The 21,999-nt window shown below is 39.6% G+C and overlaps 1 protein-coding gene across 4 annotated transcripts in view; it reads left to right on the top strand.

Moving 5' to 3' along the window:
* Positions 1-21,999, top strand: part of TRIM55 (tripartite motif containing 55) — a 122,351-nt gene that overhangs the window by 75,758 nt on the left and 24,594 nt on the right. Inside the window, exons 5-10 of one of the 4 annotated variants that reach the window (XM_006860051.1) lie at positions 7,966-8,199; positions 8,578-8,600; positions 8,705-8,829; positions 10,424-10,668; positions 11,996-12,280; positions 13,640-13,727. The exons of 1 other annotated variant lie outside the window; for it this stretch is intronic. In XM_006860051.1, coding sequence (XP_006860113.1) covers positions 7,966-8,199; positions 8,578-8,600; positions 8,705-8,829; positions 10,424-10,668; positions 11,996-12,280; positions 13,640-13,727 — 1,000 coding nt within the window. The remainder of the gene's footprint in view (positions 1-7,965; positions 8,200-8,577; positions 8,601-8,704; positions 8,830-10,423; positions 10,669-11,995; positions 12,281-13,639; positions 13,728-21,999) is intronic. 2 more of the 4 variants (XM_006860050.1, XM_006860052.1) reach the window with 2 other exon arrangements.

The raw sequence follows: 21,999 nt of genomic DNA, 5'->3' as shown, positions 1-21,999 counted from the left end.
ACTGCATCAGTCTCTTGAAGCATTTTGATTGGTCATCCATCAATTCCTGGAGTCTTGTTTTTCACCAATCCCTTCAGTGCAACTTGGACTTCTTCCTTCAGTACCATCAGTTCTTGCTCATAAGCTATCTTTTGAAATGGTTGAATGTTGATCAGTTCTTTTTGGTTACAAGGACTCTGTGTATTACTTCCCTCTTCTTTTGGTGCTTCTTGTATCATTCAATATATTGCAAGTCAAGGCTTGAATTTTTCTTCAGTTCTTTCAGTTGAGAAATGCTGAATATGTTCTTCCCATTTGTTTTTATCACCTAACTCTGCATATTTTATTATAATAACTTTATTTTATTTTCTCAAGTTGCCTTTTGAAATTATCTGTTCAGCTCTTTGACTTCATCATTTCTTCCATTCATTTTATCCACTGTATGTGTAAAGAACACGTTTCTGAGTCTCTTCTAACATCTATTTTGGTCTTTTATTTATTTCCTGTCTTTTTAATGCCCTTTTGGCTTCTTCCTGTATGATGTCTTTGATGTCACCCCACAACTCATCCCACCTTCAGTCACTAGTGTTCCGTGCATCATATCTATTCTTCAGATGGTCTCTAAATTCAGGTGGAATATGTTCAGGTTATACTTTAAAGGACTAATTTTCTTCAGTTTTAATTTGAATTTGTATATGAGTTAATGATGGTCTTTTCCAAAGTTGGCCTCTGGTCTTGGTCTGACTGATGATATTTAGCATCTCCATTGTCTCTTTCCACAGATGTAATCAGTTTGATTCCTGCATATTCTATCTGTCGAGGTTTGTGTGTATAGACACCACTTATGATGTGTAAAAGGTAGTTACAATGCAGAAGCCATTGGTCATGCAAAATTCTGTCACACATTTTCCAGTGTAATTTCTGTTACCAAGGCTATATTTTCCAACTATCAATCCTTCCTCTTTGTTTTCCACTTTGGCATTCCAACCACCAGTAATTATCAGTGCATCTTGAGTGCATGTTTGATCAATTTCAGACTGAAGACATTGATAGAATTCAATTTCTTCATTGACTTTGGTGGTTGGTACATATGACAGTTATATTAACTGGTCTTCCTTGTAGGCATATGTATATTATGCTATCACAGACAGCATTGTATTTCAAGATAAATCTTGAAATGGTCTTTTTGATGATGAATGTGACACCATTCCTCTTCAATTTGTCATTCCCAGCATAGTAATCAATATGATTGTCCAATTCAAAAATGCCAATTCTTATCCATTCAGCTCTCTAATGCCTAGGATATCAATCTTTATGTGTTCTATTTCATTTTTGATGGCTTCCAGTTCCCTAGATCTATACTTTGTATGGTTTTTTTTTTCTGGTTATCAGTGGACATTTGCAGCTGTTTATTCTCATTTTGAGTAGTGCCCTATCAGCAAAGGTTTGCTCTCTCTTCATATATTAGTGTCAACTCTACTTTGAGGAAGCAGCTCCTTTTATCTAAATAAAATCATGTTGAAAGCAAGGAGAAACATTGGAGGTGAAGAAAAAATTTTGAGAGATATAAAATTAGATTGCTATTATGCTTTTGCAGTGTTTGGTAGACCATTTGATACTGCAGGCTTGTACATTTTCCCCATTTCACTTTTGAGGTTACTAGAAAGTGTTTTAGGTTTACAAAGGATACTGAAATTCAGGTAATCACTATCAGTAGCTTGGTGGCTCTTGAGAACCACTTTTTCCCTTTTCACAGCTGATACCTGTTATCTGCTTAGTTTGGAGAGAGAATTGCTAAACTGAAGTGTTTGTTGCTCACTGACTTTCACGCACTTTGAAGGTCTTGTATCTAAGGAAGATTGAAGGGCACCTAAATTAGTCTTACCTGGTCTGATTCTACCTCATTAAATTTGAAAAATCAAAAGAATTTCAATCTCATTTAGCATTTCACATTGAATCTGAGCACCTGAATGTCTTAAATTAATTCTAAAGGTTTCTAAGTTCTAGTTTTATAATTCAAGTGAAGAATTTCATTTTTACTATTTCAGAAACAGATTTCTCTAACTTTATCATATCTTGCACAGATTATACTGAAGACACAGTAAGTGAGGGGTGTGAATTATTTTCTGTTAGAAAATGTGTTAATGTTCACCATGAACACTGGAAAATTATAACATATGTTCAGATCTTATGATTACTATCTCATAGTAAGCACTTAGTGAATTTTGTTGCATTCATTCACTTAGTGACTGAGCAAATTAGTTTAATTCTGAGACAGTTTGAGATTACTTGTCGTTAAAATCTACTTTCAGCATAATAGATTTGTTGAAAATCATATATTCCATTCATAAGCAATTCTTATATAAATGTTTTGGGTATGTGTGTAAAAAGTATGGGCACAGTTGTGATGGGAGCAGGAATGATGTTGTTGTTGTTGTTATGTGCCATGGAGTCAGTTCTGACTCATAGCGACCCTGTACAGGGTTTCTGAGGCTATAAATCTTTACGGGAGCAGAAAGCTTCATCTTTCTCCTGCAGAACAGCTGGTAGTTTCGAACTGCTGACTGTGAAATTAGCAGCCAGATTCATAACCACTAAGATACCAGAGGTCCTTATGATGGGCCCTAGAAATTCAAAGAAGTTGGCCATTGACCAGGTACCAATACTAATGGGCGGAATGGTCTGAGAAAGTGACTTACTGCTGCTGGTTTCAGTTTCCAAATGAATGAAATGATTTATTTAGTGTTTGGTGCATAAATTTGAATAATAATAGTATTAACTGGTCTTCCCTATTATTGTTGTTGTTAATTGCCATTGAGTTGCTTTAGATACATAACCATCTTGTATTGGGTTTCTGAGGAGCACCTAGTGAGATTGAACCACCAAACTTGCAGTTCAAACTGACTTTGTAGTCCAGCTCATTAACACACAGTGCCACACTGGGAGTCCTTATAGACATTTGGGTATTATGCTATCACAGACAGTATTGTATTTCAAGATATATTTTGAAATGTTATTTTTGATGATGAATATGATGCCATTCCTCCTCAATTTGTCATTCCTGAAATAATTAACCATATGATCGGCAGATTCAAATAACCAATACCAGTTCATTTGAGCTCAATAATGCCTAGAAAATCGATGTTTATGAGCCCCATTTCATTTTTGACAACTTCCAATTTTCCTAGATTCATACTCTGTACATTCCATGTTCCAGTTTTTAATGGATATTTACAGCTGTTTCTCATCATTTTGAGCTGTGCCCCATCATCACATCAAGGGCCTGAAAGCTTTACTCCATACATAGTATCACCGTTAACTCTACTTTGAGAAGACAGCTTTTCCCCAGTTGTGTTTTGAGTGCCTTCCAACCTGAGGGGCTTGTTTTCTGGCACTGTATCTGACAATATTCTGGTGCTCTTCATCATGTCCCAATAGTCAGTATTCTGGTGGTATTGGTGTTCCACTGCTATACACAAGTTTTTTTAGTGACTAAATATTCAGTGTTAATTTGTCTCTCCTTCTTCCCAGTGTGTCTTCCTAGTCTGGAAGCTCTGATAAAACCTGTCTACTGTGGGACATCTTGTTGGTATTTAAAATACTGGTGACATAGCTTCCAGTATCACAGAACATGCAACCCACCATAGTACAACAGACTGACAGATGAATGGTGGTGGATGGCTTTAACAAACAGAAATTAATTTTCTCACAGTTTAGAAGACTGGATTTCCTAATTCAGAATGCCTCTTTTAGGAAAGGTCCTTGTCTCCTTTCAGCAACTGTAGGAACAACATTTCTTGAAGATCTTCATGTGTCTTGCCATCAACCATTGCCTTGAGATAGGAGCTTTACAGTGCAGGGAACCCAGGAATTATTAAAATGTTAGTAATTTTATTACAAGTCAATATAATGCAAGGAGTACTGGTATGGTGCTATAAATAAGTACTGGACTGTTAACTGTAAGGTTGGTGGTTCAAACCAACAACTAATCCTTGAAAACCTTATGTTGTTGTTGTTAAGTGCCATCAAGTCTGATCCGACCCATTGTTGTTGTTGTTGTTGTTATGTGCGGTGGAGTCAGTTCTGACTCATAGCAACCCTGTATAGGGTTTCCAAGTAGCGGCTTGAACCACCGACCTTGCAGTTCAAATGGACCTTGCAGTCCAGCACATTAGCCCACAGTGCCATACCACGACTCCTGGAAACCTTATTCAGAGTTGCTATATAGGGTTCCAAGGCGTTGAAACCAACTTGGCAGCACTTAACAATGACAACATAGTACAAATCACTTACCAAACCAAAATAGAATTAGAGCAATATTTGGAATGGAAAACAATATAAGAATGAAAGTAGATAATCCATTTAAAATGGTAAATAAAATTTGCATGTCCAGAACGAATGATATAATCTTTATTTGATTTGAGACAAAAGTGGCTTCATGTTAGTCTCATTACAAATAACTTGATTCTCATAAACTTGAATATTTTCACACATATTAAATCATATAGAAGAAATAATTTTATGAAGCAGAATCATTTAGCAGTACCATATTTTAATAAAATACTCATCATAATGTTTCAAGCATATAGTTCAGTTTAGAAAAATAAGTTAGAAGCCATTGTATGTTCTTAGTAAGCGATAATATGTGGTGGCAAATGGCATGCTTAAAATTTTTTGTTAAATGAGTAAATGAAGGGATGATATCAGTAACTGATATTGACTGTTGAAATTGTTTGAACTACTGAATTTCCATGTGCTTCTAATGTGGTTAAAAACTGTAATGAGAACTGACTGTATTTCAAGTGAAGAAAGAGATGTCCTCATTGGACATTTCTGGAATATCTTTCAAATCAGCACTTTATTTAAGATTGTCTCTTTTCCAAACCCTTATTCTGAGAATAGTAGAGAAATTTGGAAAAATGAAACTTAAGAAAATTTTTTTTAATTGATTCAATAGATTAGTTATCTTCTGAACACTCATATTTACTGGGGCAAATCTCTGAATAGTTACTGTGCAAATTTGTGTGTATACTAGTCTACACTCAAATTCTAACTTCAAGGAGAATGTAGTTTAGATAAATGTAATGATATATCCTGAGATTGTATCAAGAATGAATATAAGAAACTCATATAAAGAAAGACAACATTATGTGATACAAAAGATTGATATTTACTAAAATGAAAGAACATGTCATAAGGATCATACAGAGGTCAGAGGTGTCAAAAAGAAATTGGCTGGATTCCCAGTTGCTCCCCCAGGGCAGGAGTACTAGGCTGGACCATCATGGAATAGAATCTGTGCTCAGCTGTAAGGTCCCAGCCCCAGAGATTGTCCAAGGAGACTGGCATACACACATACAAAGCATATTGGAGCTTCCTACTGAAAACTCAGTTGGAAAGTTAATTATTATTCAATCATGGACTCAGAGTAGAGTAAAATGGTTCGTATGGGGATATTCAACCACACATTGCAAATGCATTGACTTCCAATATAGTCTTTCTTTCCAGGGAACAAAGACCAGATCTAGCAATTCCCACTTTTTGACAGTAGTGGATAAATGCAGCAGGGTGGATGCAGATTGCTGTTGTTCAGTGCCGTCAAGTTAGTTCCAACTGAAAGCGACCTTGTAAAGGGCTTCTGAGGACTGGCTGGTGAGTTTGCACTGCCATCCTTGCAGTTCAAACCAACCTTGTAGTCCAGTGCAATAGCCTGAAGCACCACACCAGGACTCCGGTGGATGCAGACATATGCTATAAATGATAGCTATTATATTTTCAGAGGATGGAAAGATTGCATTTAGCCACATAGGTCAAGGAAAGCATTCTGAGAAAAGTAGTACTTAAATACTGTATAAGTATTGGACTGCTAACTTTAATGTCGGCGTTTCAAACTCATCAGCCACTCCTCAGAAACCTGATACAGAGCCAGAATTGACTTGACAGAACTAACAACACAAACACTGTACTGCTAACCATAAGGTCAAAACTTCAAATCCATCAACTGTTACAAAGGAGAAAAATGAGGCTTTCTGCTCCCATAAAGTTTTATAGCTTCGGAAACCCTATACAGGGTGGCTATGAGTTGGAATCGACTCAACAGTAGTGGATTTTTTTTTTTCTTTTTTTTCTTTTAGAGTTGCTTAGAGTCTGTAACTGTGAGTTGTGGGGAGAAAAACATTCTAGTTAGAGATGAGAGCATGAACAAAGAGCGTGAGTAGCTTAGTTTTGCTGGAACATAGAGTATATGAAAGAGGATAATGGAATATTGTGAAGGAGAGCGGAAGCTAGATCATGGATGGTCTTGAAAACCAGTTTTGAAGTCTGAGTGTTGTTCTTTACATAATGGGGAATCATACCAGAGGGGGGGAAAAAAACATGATTAGAACTGTACTCTTAGAAAATGAATCTGACTACAGTGGGTGAGTTGACTAGGAGGAGCAATCCTAGAAGCAGAGGCCACTGGGAAACCACCAAATCTACAGGAGAAGACTAAACTGAGAACAGTAATGGTATAATGTTTCACCTGCCCCCTCTTTTTCTTTATCTCTCTCTCTCATACACACACACACACACACACACACACACACACGCACACACATTCTAGTGTACAATACACCAAACAAAACCTTTCCCAATTTCTAGAAAACTCTCCATTTACAAAGGACAGAAGATTGAAAAATCACTGATCCATTTATCCAATTTGATTGAGTTTTAAATTTTTCTAAATACATTTTCAAAATCGACTGCAACCATACATTGACAGAGAACTTCCAGAGGTTCAAGCTGGTTTCAGAAGAGGAGGTGGAATGATGGATATCATTGCTGACATCAAATGGGTCTTGGCTGAAAGCAGAGAATACCAGAAAGATGTTTGCCTGTGCTTTATTGACTATGCAAAGGTTTTAAGTTGTGTGGATCATGACAAGCCATGGACAACATTGCAAAGTATGAGTATTCCTGAACACTTACTTGTGCTCATGAGGAACCTGTACATAGACCAAGAGGCAATTGTTCCCACAGAACAAGTGAACACTGAGTTGTTTAAAATTAGGGAATGTGTACACCAGGGTTGTATTCTTTCACCATACTTATTCAATCTGTATGCTGAGCAAATAATCTGAGAAACTGGATTATATGAAGAAAAATGTGGCACCAAGATTGGAGAAAGAATCATTAACAACCTGTAGTATACAGCTGATACATCCTTGCTTGCTAAAAGTGAAGAGGACTTGAAACACTTACTGATAAAGATTGAAGACCACAGTTTTTTATATGGGTTGTGTCTCAATGTAAAGAAAACAAAAATCCTCACCACTGAACCAATAAGCAACATCCATATACATGGAGAGCAAAAATGTTAGTTTGAGGACGAAGGTGCATGTGACCCAGACCATGGTATTTTCAATAACCTCATATGCTTGTGAAAGTTGGACAGTGAGTAAGGGAAGACTGTAGAAGAAATGATGCATTTGAGTTATGGTGTTGGAGGAGAATATTAAAAGTGCCATGAACTGCCAAAATAACAAACAGGTCTATATTGGAAAAAGTACAGCCAGAGTGCTTGCAGAAAGCCAGGATGGTCAGACTTCATCTTTTGTACTTTGGACATAATATAAGCAGGGATCAGTCCCTGGAGAAGGATACCATGTCTAGTAGAGTGGAGGGTCAGATAAAAAGAGGAAGACCCCAGTGAGATGTATTGACACAGTGGCAGCAGCAGTGGGGTCAGGCATAGCAACGACTGTGAGTTTGGCACAGGAACGGGCAGTGTTTCATTCTGTTATGCATAGGGTCGCTATGATTCAGTATCGACTCAATGGCACCTAACAACAACAATGCATATGTTTTCAAAGGATCAAGACAGTAGAATCTGTACCTAAAGGGTCAGTTTAAAGGGAAAGAAAAGATTGTCCAACATAAGTAAAATTTCTTGTATCAAATGTTTACTCTTAAAAACGTTCTAACATTAGTTAACTTAAAATGTAGGAATGCTGCAGAAATCAGAAGCAGGAACTTTGTGAGAAGTTTGACTACCTGTATGGTATCTTGGAGGAAAGGAAGAATGAGATGACACGAGTCATCACCCGGACTCAAGAGGAGAAACTGGAACATGTCCGAGCTATGATCAAAAAGTATGCTGATCATTTGGAGAATGTGTCAAAGTTGGTTGAGTCAGGAATTCAGTTCATGGATGAGCCAGAAATGGCAGTGTTTCTGCAGGTACGTTTCTTTTTGTCAGGTAAGCAAACTAAGAAGGTAGGTGCTGGAGACTTTCTTGTTATCCTGAATTGATGTGAAAGCATCACCTTACTGGGTGCTTTCCTTATGTCCATTTCATTTTGACCTATTTTACAAGGCAAAATATAAGCCCACCTTGTGTTTCTATCTTAATATGTTTTAAAGAATTTAACAAAGATATATTTAAAAGACCATAGCATTGCTTAAATATAAGAGGGTTCTGCTATAAAGCAGCAAGTGTTCATAGCATTTTGAAAGTAAGTTACGAGATTCTGAGAATCAGCAAAGGAAAGAATTAAGTCTCAATACTTCTTGGCTATAAAGAATTTAAGTAGGCCTATCTTTTGTTTGCTTCCACAGAATGCCAAAACCCTGTTACAAAAGTAAGTAATTTTTATTTTTGTGGGAAAATGTATGTTTTTCATTTTTACCCAAGGTTATCAAACTTCAAACAGTGACAGCAAGTAGAAACTTGTCTTTGTTGCAGAATTTCTGAAGCATCGAAGGCATTTCAGATGGAGAAAATAGAACATGGTTATGAAAATATGCACCACTTCACAGTCAACCTCAATAGAGAAGAAAAAATAATACGAGAAATTGATTTTTACAGAGGTTTGTCATTCTTTTGACCATTTAGCCAAAATTGCAGGTGTGTGAAAGCAGTAGAAGGGTTCAGTGGGAGGAAAGTAGGGACTCAGATTCACCTCCAGAATGAATGTTGACAACTTCACAAGGATTGTAATCCAAAGTGAAGCTCTGTCTCATTATGTAATCTTAAAGCTTGTTGACAGAGTTTATTTAGCTTTGCATTTCACAATGTTTATTATAATTCCATTTTGGGTCATTTGACTCTGGGTAATCAAATACTTAATAATTGATGGTAATGAAGATATCTCAACCTTAACGATACACAAAGTGTTAGTCACGATGAAGAAATGTCATCAGGTGGAAGATTAAGTATGAGATAAAAATAAAACATAGAAGGCATCTGAGCTAGATATCCCTTAATCAAACTTTAGCACATCTACTTAATTAAATTTTAGAGGGCAAGAATAGTACTAAGTCATAACCTGGAAATAAAGCTGAGTCTATGTGCCCAGATGTATTCCATGAGCCTTAAACATAGCCCTACACTTCAGTCTAGATTTCCCACTCTTAGACATTTATCTTGATGAAATCATTGAAAAGAGGAAAATAACTTTGAAGCTGACCAAAACTATGATCATTTTGATTCATCCTAGTTCATCTAGATGACATGACCCCTTGGCTAGGCCATTAATAAAGCATGACATTCTGCCAATGTCCACAGAATTAAATTTAGAAGCAAATCTTTAAGATGGATTATTTTTAGTGCTTAATGTTGTCTACCTTTAATATTGCCTGAAAGTAAGCTTGTTGGGTTAGAATTAGAGTCCTGGTGTTAATTGTGGGGGCAAAAATTAGTATTCATTGAACAAAGAAGGTATTAAAAAATGTAAAACAAGGTGAGCATTTTGTATGTTTTCTAAGAGGCAAGGGGGTTGTATTTCAATTTAATTCATCAGAGTTAAATAATGATCCAAGTCCTTCAGAGCTTCCATATGTGATTGCTGTTGTGAAGTGCCATTGAGTCGATTGCAACTCATAGAACACTGTATTGGGTTTCTGAGGAGGGGCTGGTGGGTTTGAACTGCTACCCTTGTGACTCAAACTGATTTTGTAGTCCAGCACATTAACTTGCAGTGCCACACCAGGACTCCATAGGTGATGTTGTTGTTAAGTGCTGTCAAGTTGGTTCCAACCCATAGAGACCCTGTATAGGGTTTCTGAGATTCTGCTAGTGAGCTTGAACCACCTACCTTGCAGTTCAAACGGCTTTGCAGTCTGGCACATTAACCCACAGTGTCACACCAGGACTCCCCGTAGGTGACAGACTGTGATAAAAATGTGGGCATTCTCTGGGATGGTGGTGAGGAGTGCACTTTGTCCTGGGGCGGGAAATAAGGAGGATGATGAACCCTAGATGTCTTTTCACATTTGTCCTGTCCATAATGAACTGGAGCCAGTAAGCCCCAACCTGGTCTACTTGGCCATTGTCAACTGTTTGCTGGAGAGGTTTCCCCACATTCTTGACTTTAACTTGGTCTGGCAGTACTGGCCATTAATTGCTTTCATGACTGTGATGATAATTATAATGATTAAAATGTAGTTTTCCTTGCCTGACCAGAGGAAGAAGATGAAGGAGAAGAAGAAGGAGATGGGGAAGGAGAAGAAGGAGAAGAAGAAACAGTAGAAGTGGAAGAGGTAGAAAATGTTCTGACAGAATTATCAGGAGAAGATGAAAGTCCTGAGAAAAACTCTCAGCCATCTCTGCTGGCCTCCGAGCTCCAGGTGGCTTCAGGAGAACTTCTGGTTTCCTCTGCAGAGTCATCTCCAGACCTGCCATCTGCTGCTGAGGCCCCGGTGACACAGGTAACTCTTCGTGAGTTCCTTCCAACAGGACATAAAAGTGGCCTGTGTGGTGAACAGCCTAAATAATCTAATGTAAGAAAAAGATAACTGTATGCCAGATATTTCTATCTGGAAGACAAAAGATTTCAAGGCAGTCACAAGGTGAGAAAGAAAAGTCTGCTGAGTGGTTCAACAGGCCGATGTTGTTATAGCTGATTGGCAAAACTTGGTTTAACAAGATTTTCCCACTAGAAATGCCCTCAAATGTGAGATCATCTTTGTCTAGAAATTGTGTGTGTGTGTGTAATAATATTAATTGTTAAACAATTATCCAAAGGATTGGGTCTGCTCTTTATTGCTGAGTGAATACAGATATAGGAAGAAAAACAATATAGAAGGAACACTAAAAATGATTATACTTTCAGAATTTTGATTTTTCTGTAAGTAATTAAAGGAGTAAATATGAAGCCACATTAGTTTATGTCCCTGTTTCTTACCCTGAAACACAACTTTATCTTCCCTTTCAGGGGCAAACAAATTCTGGTTTCCTATGGATTTGCCATTTGATGAGATGACATGTTGATAGATGTTTAAAAGATTTCTGTGGAAATTTGCTCTCCTAAATGCTACATCTGATTGCCTGCCCATGTGTTTCTGAGATATCACTGTCCTGTTCTCCAAACTTTGTCCTGACTTTCAGTGGACAGGACCCCAACCGGCCCACTCATTCAAGCGAGAGCCTGGTTTTGCTCCTGCTTTCAGAGTTTATCACAGTTATCTATAGAAACAAAACCTCAGAGGGGAGAGTCTCAAAGCTGGAATTATATTCTGTGCTCTGTCTCCATAGGAAACTAGGCTATGATACTATTTATAGTTCTGAAAATCTTTACATTCTGGGTATACCGATTGCACTGAAATTGAAAGTGGTGTAATAACTAAATGAGGGTTGGACTTGATCACTAAAATAATTTTTTAGTTTTAGAAAAAAGATGTGCTGACCCACATATAATGGAACAAAATGAATTCTGGTCAATAGTTTGATCTTTACTCCATATCTTATATTTAGTTGGCAAACCTTCTGTTTTGGTTCTCCCTGGGTATCATTTAGTGAAACACAAACATAGAAAAGGAGGTGGGGGGCACACTCAGATTCTAAGAAAAAGGGGCACTGTCATTAGCATCCCTTTCCTTAGCATTCTGAAGAGTGGGATGTGCTGAAGCAAGCAGTCAGGCACTGTATGCTGACAGCACAACAGTCTTCAAACCCAAAGGGAACTAAAATCGACTGCTCTTTTCTTCTTCTTCTTTTTTTTTTTTTTTACTTTTGAATTTATGTGTCCTGATTAAGGGGGAGGTTGTACCCAGTGGCTCTCAGCAGACCACAGAGTCTGAAACTCCAGTCCCTGCAGCAACGGAAACTACGGATCCCTTGTTTTACCCTAGTTGGTACAAAGCCCAAGCCTGGAAAGCCACCAACCCACCTTCTACTGCAGGGAGTGAAGGTCTGGGACAAGTAGGGCCTCCAGGTTCTGAGGATTCCAATGAGCAGAAGGCAGCCGTGGTAGAAGCCGCAGCCAATGAGAGGGCAGCAGAGAGTGGTAAGGAAACTAGTTCACCTGCAGCTACTTCTCAGGTTAGTGTTAATGCTCTTGTGTCCAATGCTTTCCTGTGCTGCCGAGGGTCTGGGACTAGGCCACAGCCAAAGCCAGGCTTTTGAAGGGGCAGAGAGAAGTCATTGCCTGGGTAAAACCAAACAACTCAGCCCAATGTTGACAAGTTTTTTAAGCATTATATAAAAGAAAAGAAAAAAATTGAAGACACTGACCATATGATCTTACATCTGGCTTCCCAGGGGAGGGGCAGAAAGATGCTTTGACTGCAGTGACTGGCAGGTGCCCCTGAGTTCACCTCTGGAATGGCTATGTGCCCTTGCTCAGCCTCTTTTGTGTCCTCCTTGGACTCCCAAGCACTAACCACCTGCTTTTATGTATTCCTCAGCAATCCCCAAGGAGCACATATGAACTGAGTTTTAAATCTGCTCTGCCAAATAACCGCTGATTCATGCATTCTGGGAGGGTGTTGACCATAACTAGACAAAGTTAGTCTTGGCTTAAAGAAACTGGTGCTTCCTAAGCATGTGCACCTGGAAGCAGAAAAGCATAGATTAGATTTTTTTGTCGATGTTAAAGGGATATTGGAGAGCTTGTTTTTCTTACCTTTTCATAATAAATGTTTGAAATCCATGTCTTTTCCCTAACCTGGGTGAAATGTTTGCATAGCTCCAAGATATCACAGAAGAAATCATTTATGATTTCTTCAGAAGCAAGAATGTTCATGGTTACTCCATACCAGTGAATATTCTCAAATGATGTGTGTGTTGTGAGTGATGCCCAGACAAAGAGGCTGCCAAAGAGATTCTCTCTAGTTCTACACTCCTGGGTCATCAGGTGATGATAAACAACATGCATTCAAAAATCAGAGAATTGCTTAATATCTTGATAGTATCTTCTTTTACCAATGTCAATTTGATGAGATAATAAGAGGAAATGATTGGAAAATAAGAAACACCGTGCTTTGGTGTCAAATATTCTCACAGATGAAAAAAAATAATCTCTGGTGTGAAGAAAACTTAAAAAAAAAAAAAAGTATTGTCCTAAAATATATCTAACAAAAACTTTCCTCTTATCCATCTTTAAATGTATAATTCAATGACTACAGTGGTATGCAACCACCACAATTTTCCCTCCCCATAGTAAGGAAACCTTTTTTGGTGATTTTCATATAATTGATATTTTTTTAGAGAGTTCATTGGAAATCATATGTATTTAGTGGAAATGGAGTGAGGAGGAGTAGTTTTTGGTTAACAGTAGTGCAATATCCCATGAAGAGCATGTAGTAGGTGCTCCAAACCAAAATGAAGTTCATCTAAATGCTGTTGAAAGTATATTTTTTGTGATAATATTAGTGAAGTTTTCTTCTTGTTTCCTCACAGGAGTTAGCAATCTGCCTAGCGCTTTTGGCTTTTCTTATACTTCACTACATCTGGCGTCAGATTCAGTGCTTGGTTTTTACTTTTATGGGTAGGAAATATTTTCTTTTCCTTGACTAACATCTCATGTAGCTTCTTCCATATTGTTCCTCTTCTGAAAGCCCAGAGAAGAATTTTTTCCTAAACCTTGAGTCAACCCTGACTCAGAATAGAGACTCAGTGGGCAATTATTCAGTAATCCAGTCAGAATGAGATCTCCAGTTTCAAGTGGTGTCAATGCGATGAGGATTGCTCTTAAAGTAGAAAGAGGTGGAGCAATTATATTCCCTTTTTCCATAGATTGTTGCTGTTGGGTGCCATAAAGTAGGTCCCGACTCATAAACTCACAGCTATCCCATGTGACTGAGCAGAACTTCCCCATACTGTTTTCTTGGCTGTAATCTTTACAGAACTAAACTCCAGGTCTTTCTCCCAAGGATCCAGGGGTGAGTTCTAAGTGCTAACATTTTGGATAGCGGCTGAGTGCGTAACCATTACACTACCTAAATAAGAGTCTCGTTTCCTCTGCTAACACCAGAGACACCCAGGAGGAGATCGGATGACTCCCGTTGTAGAAGATTCCTGTACCAGTAGGAAGTGGACAGGGTGACTTCTTGGTTCTCTTTCAGTGCTTGGAATCTACAATGTTTCTCTTTGGAGGGGAGGACTCTGAAAGAAAGGCACCCTAAGTGTATCAGCACCAGGGACTTCAGCCGGGTGTGACCTGAATAAATAAAGAGCCAGAAGATAAACATTCATCTATGATCATACACAAACAAACAAAAAAGTCACAAAACTATCAAACCGCCCCTGCATACTATTGCTGAGTTCTCTTTCTCATGGTTAAGCCTAGGGAAAAAAACAACACAAAACAAAAAACTATTATGAGAGCTGACATCTTATTCCCTTAATATCTTTTGGAATGTTATCAGTTTAATTAATACTATTGAATGATTCAGACGGTTCAACTCCTGTGCTTGTGAGTACATGCCGCTGCTGGCTCCCTGTGCCTATTGCACAGAGCAGTCCAGGGTCACTGGTGCTGAGAGTCCTTGGCTATTTCTGGCTCATTGACTTTTTGCTATGGTGATATCACCTTTTTGTGAAGTTCCCCATCCTAGAGCTCCTTCCTTTTTCATTAATTCTTTGCTCTGCACTGGCAGGGGATTCCCCAAAGGAATTGTGTGTGAGCAGGACCTGCCCCGATGTCTAAGAGGCAGCCAGAAAGCTGTGTGTCCTAAAATCCACTGATTGTCCCTCTTTCAGTCCCCTCCAATCAATATTTGTTGTGAGGAACAGTGGTAGGACATTTTAGCTACGGACTCAGTGGGATGAACAAGACAAGAGAAAAAGTTATGCTTTATTGAAATGCGGATTGAATTATGGATCTGAATAATTGTCTGAAGAGTTCGGTTTCATTCTGAGAATTCGAGTTTGGGGCTATGTCACCACATAACCCTGTCATTCTTCTCTGGGGTGTGGGGAGCGTCATGCTTTGTGGCTGCCGTCCACAACTCATTTCATGTTTGCTGACATTCACATGGCTGTGTGGGGAGATGAGGGTGAGGCAGCATGGGAATGGGCAGAGCAGGGTGAATTGACACTCAGTATTGCCCAGAACCTTGCTTGTGTTCTTCTCAGTGTTTGCGAATGCACACAAAGAAGGAAAACTATCCCTGGTGGTGTCACTCTTTTACCTCAGAACTGGAGTATGGCCAGATTGACAGAGACCTCACCAGGATGGCAATTTCCTCGCCTCTCTGTGGATTTCTGCAGGCTTGATTCACCTTCACCACCTGAGAACCCAGATGGCCTGGATTCATATTTATCCAGTGTAGTGTGCACTTGTTGGATTTCAAAGTCCATCAGTAGTCTCTCCCAGAATATTTAGGATGTGGTATAAAAGTTCTTGATTCACTACTGAACTCACTCTCCTTATTGTCTGGTTCCATGTCAGGGAGTGATATTGCCTTTGGAAGCACAGACATATCTTGGCCTCTGCCAACTTGCTAATCTGCCAACTCACTCTAGCCCCCATTAATTGAGCACAAGCCTTTGAAGAAATCAAATGCTCTAGTTCCCAGTGATTTCCTCATATCCATTCACACAGTGGTTCCTCCCTTTGCCTTTGTTGCCAGTGATTTCTGATGCAGGGTAGACTCTACCTTCTTTCATCTCCCAATTACATACACAGATTATGTGTTAGGAACTGGTCCAGGCAAGAACCAGACATCAAACTTCTCCACCAGTGATCAACAGGGGTCTACTTTTTGTTAGCATTATTGAACCTCTTCCTTATTCTCTAAGAAAAAATACTTTTCCAACAAGGTATGGATAATTTGAATCTAATTTAAAAAGTCCTGGTTTCCACTCACTCTTCTAAAGGATGTGCTCTGATCCTCATTCCTCTGTGTTTCTACTAGAAAACCCTGTGAAAGAGGCCACAGTTCAGTTGTTCAGAGTCCTTCTATGTGAACTGGTATTTAACTGGTGAATTCCCCCCATTCTAGTGTGGTGCTGTAGGATCAGTACTGGACTGGGAACCACAAGGTCAGTGGTTCAAACTCACCAACTTCTTGCTCCTTGGAAACCCTATACAGGGTCACTATGAGTCAGAACAAACTCCCTGGCATTTAACAACAAATGCCTGCTGTATGCTCAGCCAATTTAAAGAAAGTTTGGTGGACATAACATTTGATCTGCTTAGTTTATTAATTTTTCAATTTATTTTGGAAAATTAGCACCATGTTCTAACTAACCTCAGAATGCAGGGCAATGATAAGTGGGGAAAAGGGTACAATGAGACAGCTATCTATCCTGAAAAGCAGACTCTGGAAGGCTCCCCTCTCCGACAGGCTCAGCTGTGGCCAATTTTCCAGTCCAATCTGTCTACTCTGCTGGCCTCCCTACTGTATACTCCTTACTTCTGGTTGTTACCTCAACTACTTCCCTCTTTCCCCATGGACAACTGGGCACTTTATTGGAAGAGGTATGACAAAGTCAATTCAAACTACAAGACTGGCAGTTCAAATTCACCAGCTGCTCCTGGGAAACCCTATACAGGGTCGCTATGATTCAGAATGAACTCGGTGGCACATAACGTCAACAAATGGAATGGCAATAAAACTTTTTCAGAGGTGGGAACAGCAACAATAAAATCCCCCTCCCTATTTCCGCTTACTTTCTTTCAAATTTGGCTTAGTGACCAACCAGGCACTGGAGAATTTAATGGTACTGTTCAGGGAACAGAGATTTCTAGAGAAATGTCTCCCTGCTCTTCAGGATTAACTCAGAGCCAGCTGCTCTAGCTGATACTTGAGCTGGACCATGACAGCTGCAGCACACTTCTCAAGAGTCATTTTCATTGAAAATGGGACTTTGGTATTTTAATCTCTGCAATTGCTGCCTCTATGAAGATGCCTAGAAGCTAAACTCATGCATTTCATTGGAGCATAAAGTTGTCCTTGTGGGAGACCCTAAAGCTTTACCATATTAAAGGGATTCATTGTTTCAAGAATAGTCTAAGCATGTTACACATTCCATGTTGCTAGTCTGAAAAGAGACAACTTAGGTACAAATTTCTGCCAAGATCAGGGAAATTAGGAGAAAGTGCTTGGGGCCCAGTCCTGGTCTGTATGTCACTTCTTTTTCTCACCAGAAAAGTAGAGGGACAATGTAATGAATCTCTAGTAACGTAGTGGTTACAAATCGGGCTGCAAACCTTAAGGTCAGCAGTTCGAAACTACCAGCTGTTCCGCAGGAGAAAGATGAGGCTTTCTGCTCCCGTAAAGATGTACAGCCTCAGAAACCCTGTACAGGGTTCTATGGGTCAGAACCGACTCAACGGCATATAACAATAACAGCAACAGTGGCATGGTTAATGAGCCAGACTGCAAAGCAATTTGAATTGCCAGGTCGGCAGTTCAAGCTCACCAGCTGCTCCTCGGAAACCCTATACAGGGTCACTATGGCTCGGAACCGACTTAATGGCACTTAACATCAACAACAGAAGTGGCATGGTAGGGTAAGCACTGGATTACTAGCCCTAGGTCTGACGTTCAAACCCAGCAGAAAGATGAGGCTTTCTGCTCCCATAAAGATTTACAGTTCTGGAAGCCCTATACAGGGTCACTGAGTCGGAATCAACTAGATGGCAGTGAGTATACAGTAGATAGATTTCAACAACATTTGGACAGTGCAAACTTCGTGCTAATAACTTAATAACTTGTTTCAGCTGTTTTGATTGGCAGGGAGTGTGGGTAAGAATCGGGGAGAGAGTGGTGAGGGATTTAGGACTGACACAAATAATTTGAGTGATAATAACAGAAATACGTCCTCAGTGAAATAGGCAACCCAGTGCCTTTCTCAAAATACACTTCTTGTCTCGAAGCTCTTAAAAAGTCCTCATTTCCCAAACTGTTTCCAAATCTCTTCCTGGGCACCATTTAGCTAAATGTTTACACAGCTGTTCTTACTCTCAAATTGATTCTGACTCATGGTTACCCAGTGAGTCAGACTAGAACTTTGCTCTATATGATTGCAAATGGCTGATTTTTCATAATTAGATTGGAAAACCTTTCTTCGGAGGCATTCTGGAGGGACTGGAACCACTGACCTTTAAGCTAGCAGTCAAGCACATTAACCATTTATTCCACCCATAAACTTCATAAAATCAACTTCACTCAAAAGTCTTTACAGACCCCCTCAACCAGTAGAGCAAAGACTTATGATGTACATATTAGAGGTCGTCGCAAAATGTTAAATAAATGAAGAAATGAAAGATGAGTGATTTTTCAAAATCTGCTTTACTGGAGTGGAAATATGTACATTAAATTGTTTCCATTTTAAGTTTAATGAATTCTGACCAATAGTAGAGTTGAACAGCCATCACGACAATTAAATTTAGAAAACTTCTATCACCCCAAAAAAGCTCCCTCATGCACTGTTATTTTTTGTAAAGTTTTTGTTGTGAACTGAGTGATAATTTGCATGGGAGAACATCAGTTTTACACCATCAGTTCATTGTAATGATTACAATCCCCTCCATGTATCACCATTTAACAATATTTACTTCTATTCCCTCTGTTTTTTAGTTTTTGTGATGTACACAAAAACACTCAGGAATATATAATCATTTAAACAACCAAAAAGCACATTCTGTAAGCCTGCCTCCTGGCTGCCAGCACACAGCCTTTCTCTTTCTATAAGTCAAGAGTCCTCAACTTCTTTATCTCTCTATATCCCCTTCTCTGCCTCCATCTCTGGTGTCTTTGTTTCCCTGAATCGGGTCCTGTATTCCACTCAAGCAGTTCTCCCCTGATGGTCCTAGGCATTTCTGTTCCTGGACTGTAAGATTAACTACTTACCTTTTTATGTTACAAAACTTCTACCTTTACAGTTGTGACAGTTGCAATTAGTCATGATAACAATTACTCACTATTGAATCATAAAAATCTTATCCCCATCTCCTTTCACCAGACTCGTCTAGACAAGATGAAAACTATTCAGTGGGGATTCTACCTTTCCCCCCACACTCTGAAATTAAACTCCCTCTTGAAAACTTGTAAACCAATCACTTTGTGCCTCTATAGGTCCCCCATTTTAGGTAGCCAATGTCTAAGTTTCCCATCCCTATCAACCCTATGTACAGAGGGGATAGCACTGGTCCTTGATATGAAGACTCCTTCCCTCTCAGTTGGTATTTTGAGCTACTACATCCACAAGTATAGGTCAAGGTCATCAAATTATAGCAATTTACACTTGTTTCCTTTATCAAATTTCTTTATATTCCTCTAGTCGAGTTCTAATCATCAAGCTGTTGAAGCTAGGTTAAATGGATTCTATCTACAAGTTAGGGTGCTCTTGTGAATCTCCCCTCACTTGGTATCAGCTGGATGCTTCACTGTCAGCTCTAGCCCTCCATGGCTAGGTATTTATCCATGGTCTCAGGGGTTCCCAAGTCTCCCCAAACTTCAGACCAGCCAAGCCTGACCTTTTATCTTTCTTCTCTCAAGGTTGATGGGAGTCTATGGAACATGGTCGAACTCAGCCCATATCTTCACTGCTGTGTTTTCCCCACTTCCACTCACAGGTAGACCAACACAGTCACCAACATGCTTACATGCCGGCTTATGTGTTCCCTTTGAGTTTCAGTTTGAAGGGGGTTGGTCCTGAAGGGACTTGATTGCTTGCCTTAATGGCTCACCGGCGAATAACTTGCTTGTACTTGTAGTAGCCAATCAGACTGGCATTTTTTGTTTTGGATTTTTCCTGCTGGGCTTTCTTTCAAGAAGTAGCTTCTGTTCTTCTAGTTGTTCCAGGATGGTCTGCTTGTCCTTTCCAGTGGGAATGTCCCACCTCAGAAGATTCTAGATGGGGCTCAGGATTCCACCTAAGATCCTATACACTCTAAAGGCTCCGCAAGAAGACTATTTCACTGGGCAAGTTCTAAAACCCCTTATAAGAATTCCAGTCAGTTAAAGGCTGAAGACAGGTTTATAAGCTTTCTGTAATCATGTTTCCTGATATTCCTTTCTATCCCACTTAAATGTCTATTTTACAATAGTAAGCAAGGAAAACCAATATTTATAACACAGTCAAGAGACTTAGCATTATTTCCCATCTTTTACCCATTCAGCCTATGCCTCATTCCCTGTATCATAGAGCCCTGCCCTGTTGTTCTAAGGATGAGAATACATCACTATTTACCTCTGTTCCATTTAGCCCATGCACTTTTTTTTTTTATGTTTAATTGTGAATTATGTGATAGTTTACATGGGAGAACACTAGTTTTACATTCATCCTATCGTATATCGTTTCATTGCCATGATTACAATCCCCTCCATGCATCATCAACCAACCAAAGGGTATACCCTGCAAGCCTGCCCCCCAGATGCCAGCACACAGCCCCTTTCCCTCTCTGGGTCTAGAGTCACCAGCTGCTCCATCTCTCCACCTCATCATCTCTGCCTCCATCTCTAGTGTCACTGTTTCTGAGTAGGGTCCTGCACTCCACTCTTCTCCCTTGATAGTCCCAGGGACCTCTGCTCCTGGACTGCAAAGACAATCACTCCCCTCCTTTTGCTACAAAATGTCTACTTTTACATTTCCAACCCTCATAGTCAGTCCTGATAACAATCATTAACTATTGTACTATAAGAGACCTATCCCCATCTCCTTTCATCAGCCTCACCCACAGATTGGATACTACTCAGTGGAGAGTTTACCTTCCTCCATGCCCTCTGGATCTAGGCTCCCTCTTGAAAGCTTGTAAGCCAGTCACTTCTTGACTTTGTAGCTCCCCCATTTTGGGTAGCCAATGTCCAAGTTGCCCATCCCTGTCTACTCTGTGTATGGATGGGGTAGGAATGATCCTCACTGTAAAGATTTATTCCTACTTTTGAGCTACTGCATCCATAGGTGTTGGTCAAGTTCATCAAATTGTATCAGATTACTCTTTTTTTTCCCCCTCTTCTTTTTACTTCTAGTTGATCTCTGATCATCCAGTCATTGAAGCCAGGTCAAGTGGGTATTATCTGCAAGTGTGGATGTTCTTGTGCATATGCCCTCTCTTCTTATCAGCTGGATGTTTCACTCTCCACTCTAGTCCTCTGTGGCTATGTCACTAACTCTGGGCCCAAGAGTCCCCAAGTTTTGCCACACTGCTGGCCAACAAGGTCTCCACCCAGGTTCACAGGAGTCTATTGAACATTGTAGGGCTTAGCTTGCAGTTTCATTGCTGTTTTTCCCTCACTTCCCCTTATCGATGACGAATGTGGTCACCAATCAGAGCGCATGTCTGAGTCTTAGTCTTGGAAGATGGTTTGCCCTTGAGGGACTTTGGAACACTTGCCTTGGTGTCTCCTGGGTGAGCAACATGCTTGTTCTTATAGTAGTCAGTCAGACTACCATTATTGTTTTGTATATTTCCTGTCAGTCTTTCTTTTAAGTAGTATCTTCTGGGGGAGATAACACCTGATGGGAGATAGGTTAGCAGTGCAGTGAAGTTAGCCATCAGTAATACCACAAAATACGAGGTAACAAGGGTTCAGGGAAGAGCTCCAAAACTTTGAACCACATATCTAGGAATAGTTTAACCACATATCTAGGAATATTTAAGGCTTATAGCTAGTAGAACTTGTAGCGGGAGTAAGAAATCACGTACATTTTAATCTGCCTGGCTTGGCGGCCCGGAACCAACAACCTGGGCAAGACCAAATGGCAAGACCAAGCTGGGGAACAGACCCACCACAGAATAATGTCGTGGGAACCTCAAGCAAAGGTAGACAATACACTTTGTCAGTTTTGCTTTGTTCTGATTTTTC

The sequence above is a fragment of the Chrysochloris asiatica genome, unplaced genomic scaffold (assembly GCF_000296735.1).
Source record: "Chrysochloris asiatica unplaced genomic scaffold, ChrAsi1.0 scaffold00036, whole genome shotgun sequence".
NCBI classification, from domain to species: Eukaryota; Metazoa; Chordata; class Mammalia; order Afrosoricida; family Chrysochloridae; genus Chrysochloris; species Chrysochloris asiatica.
Note: the sequence above shows the minus strand (reverse complement) of the source record. Positions and strands in the feature narration are given on the sequence as shown.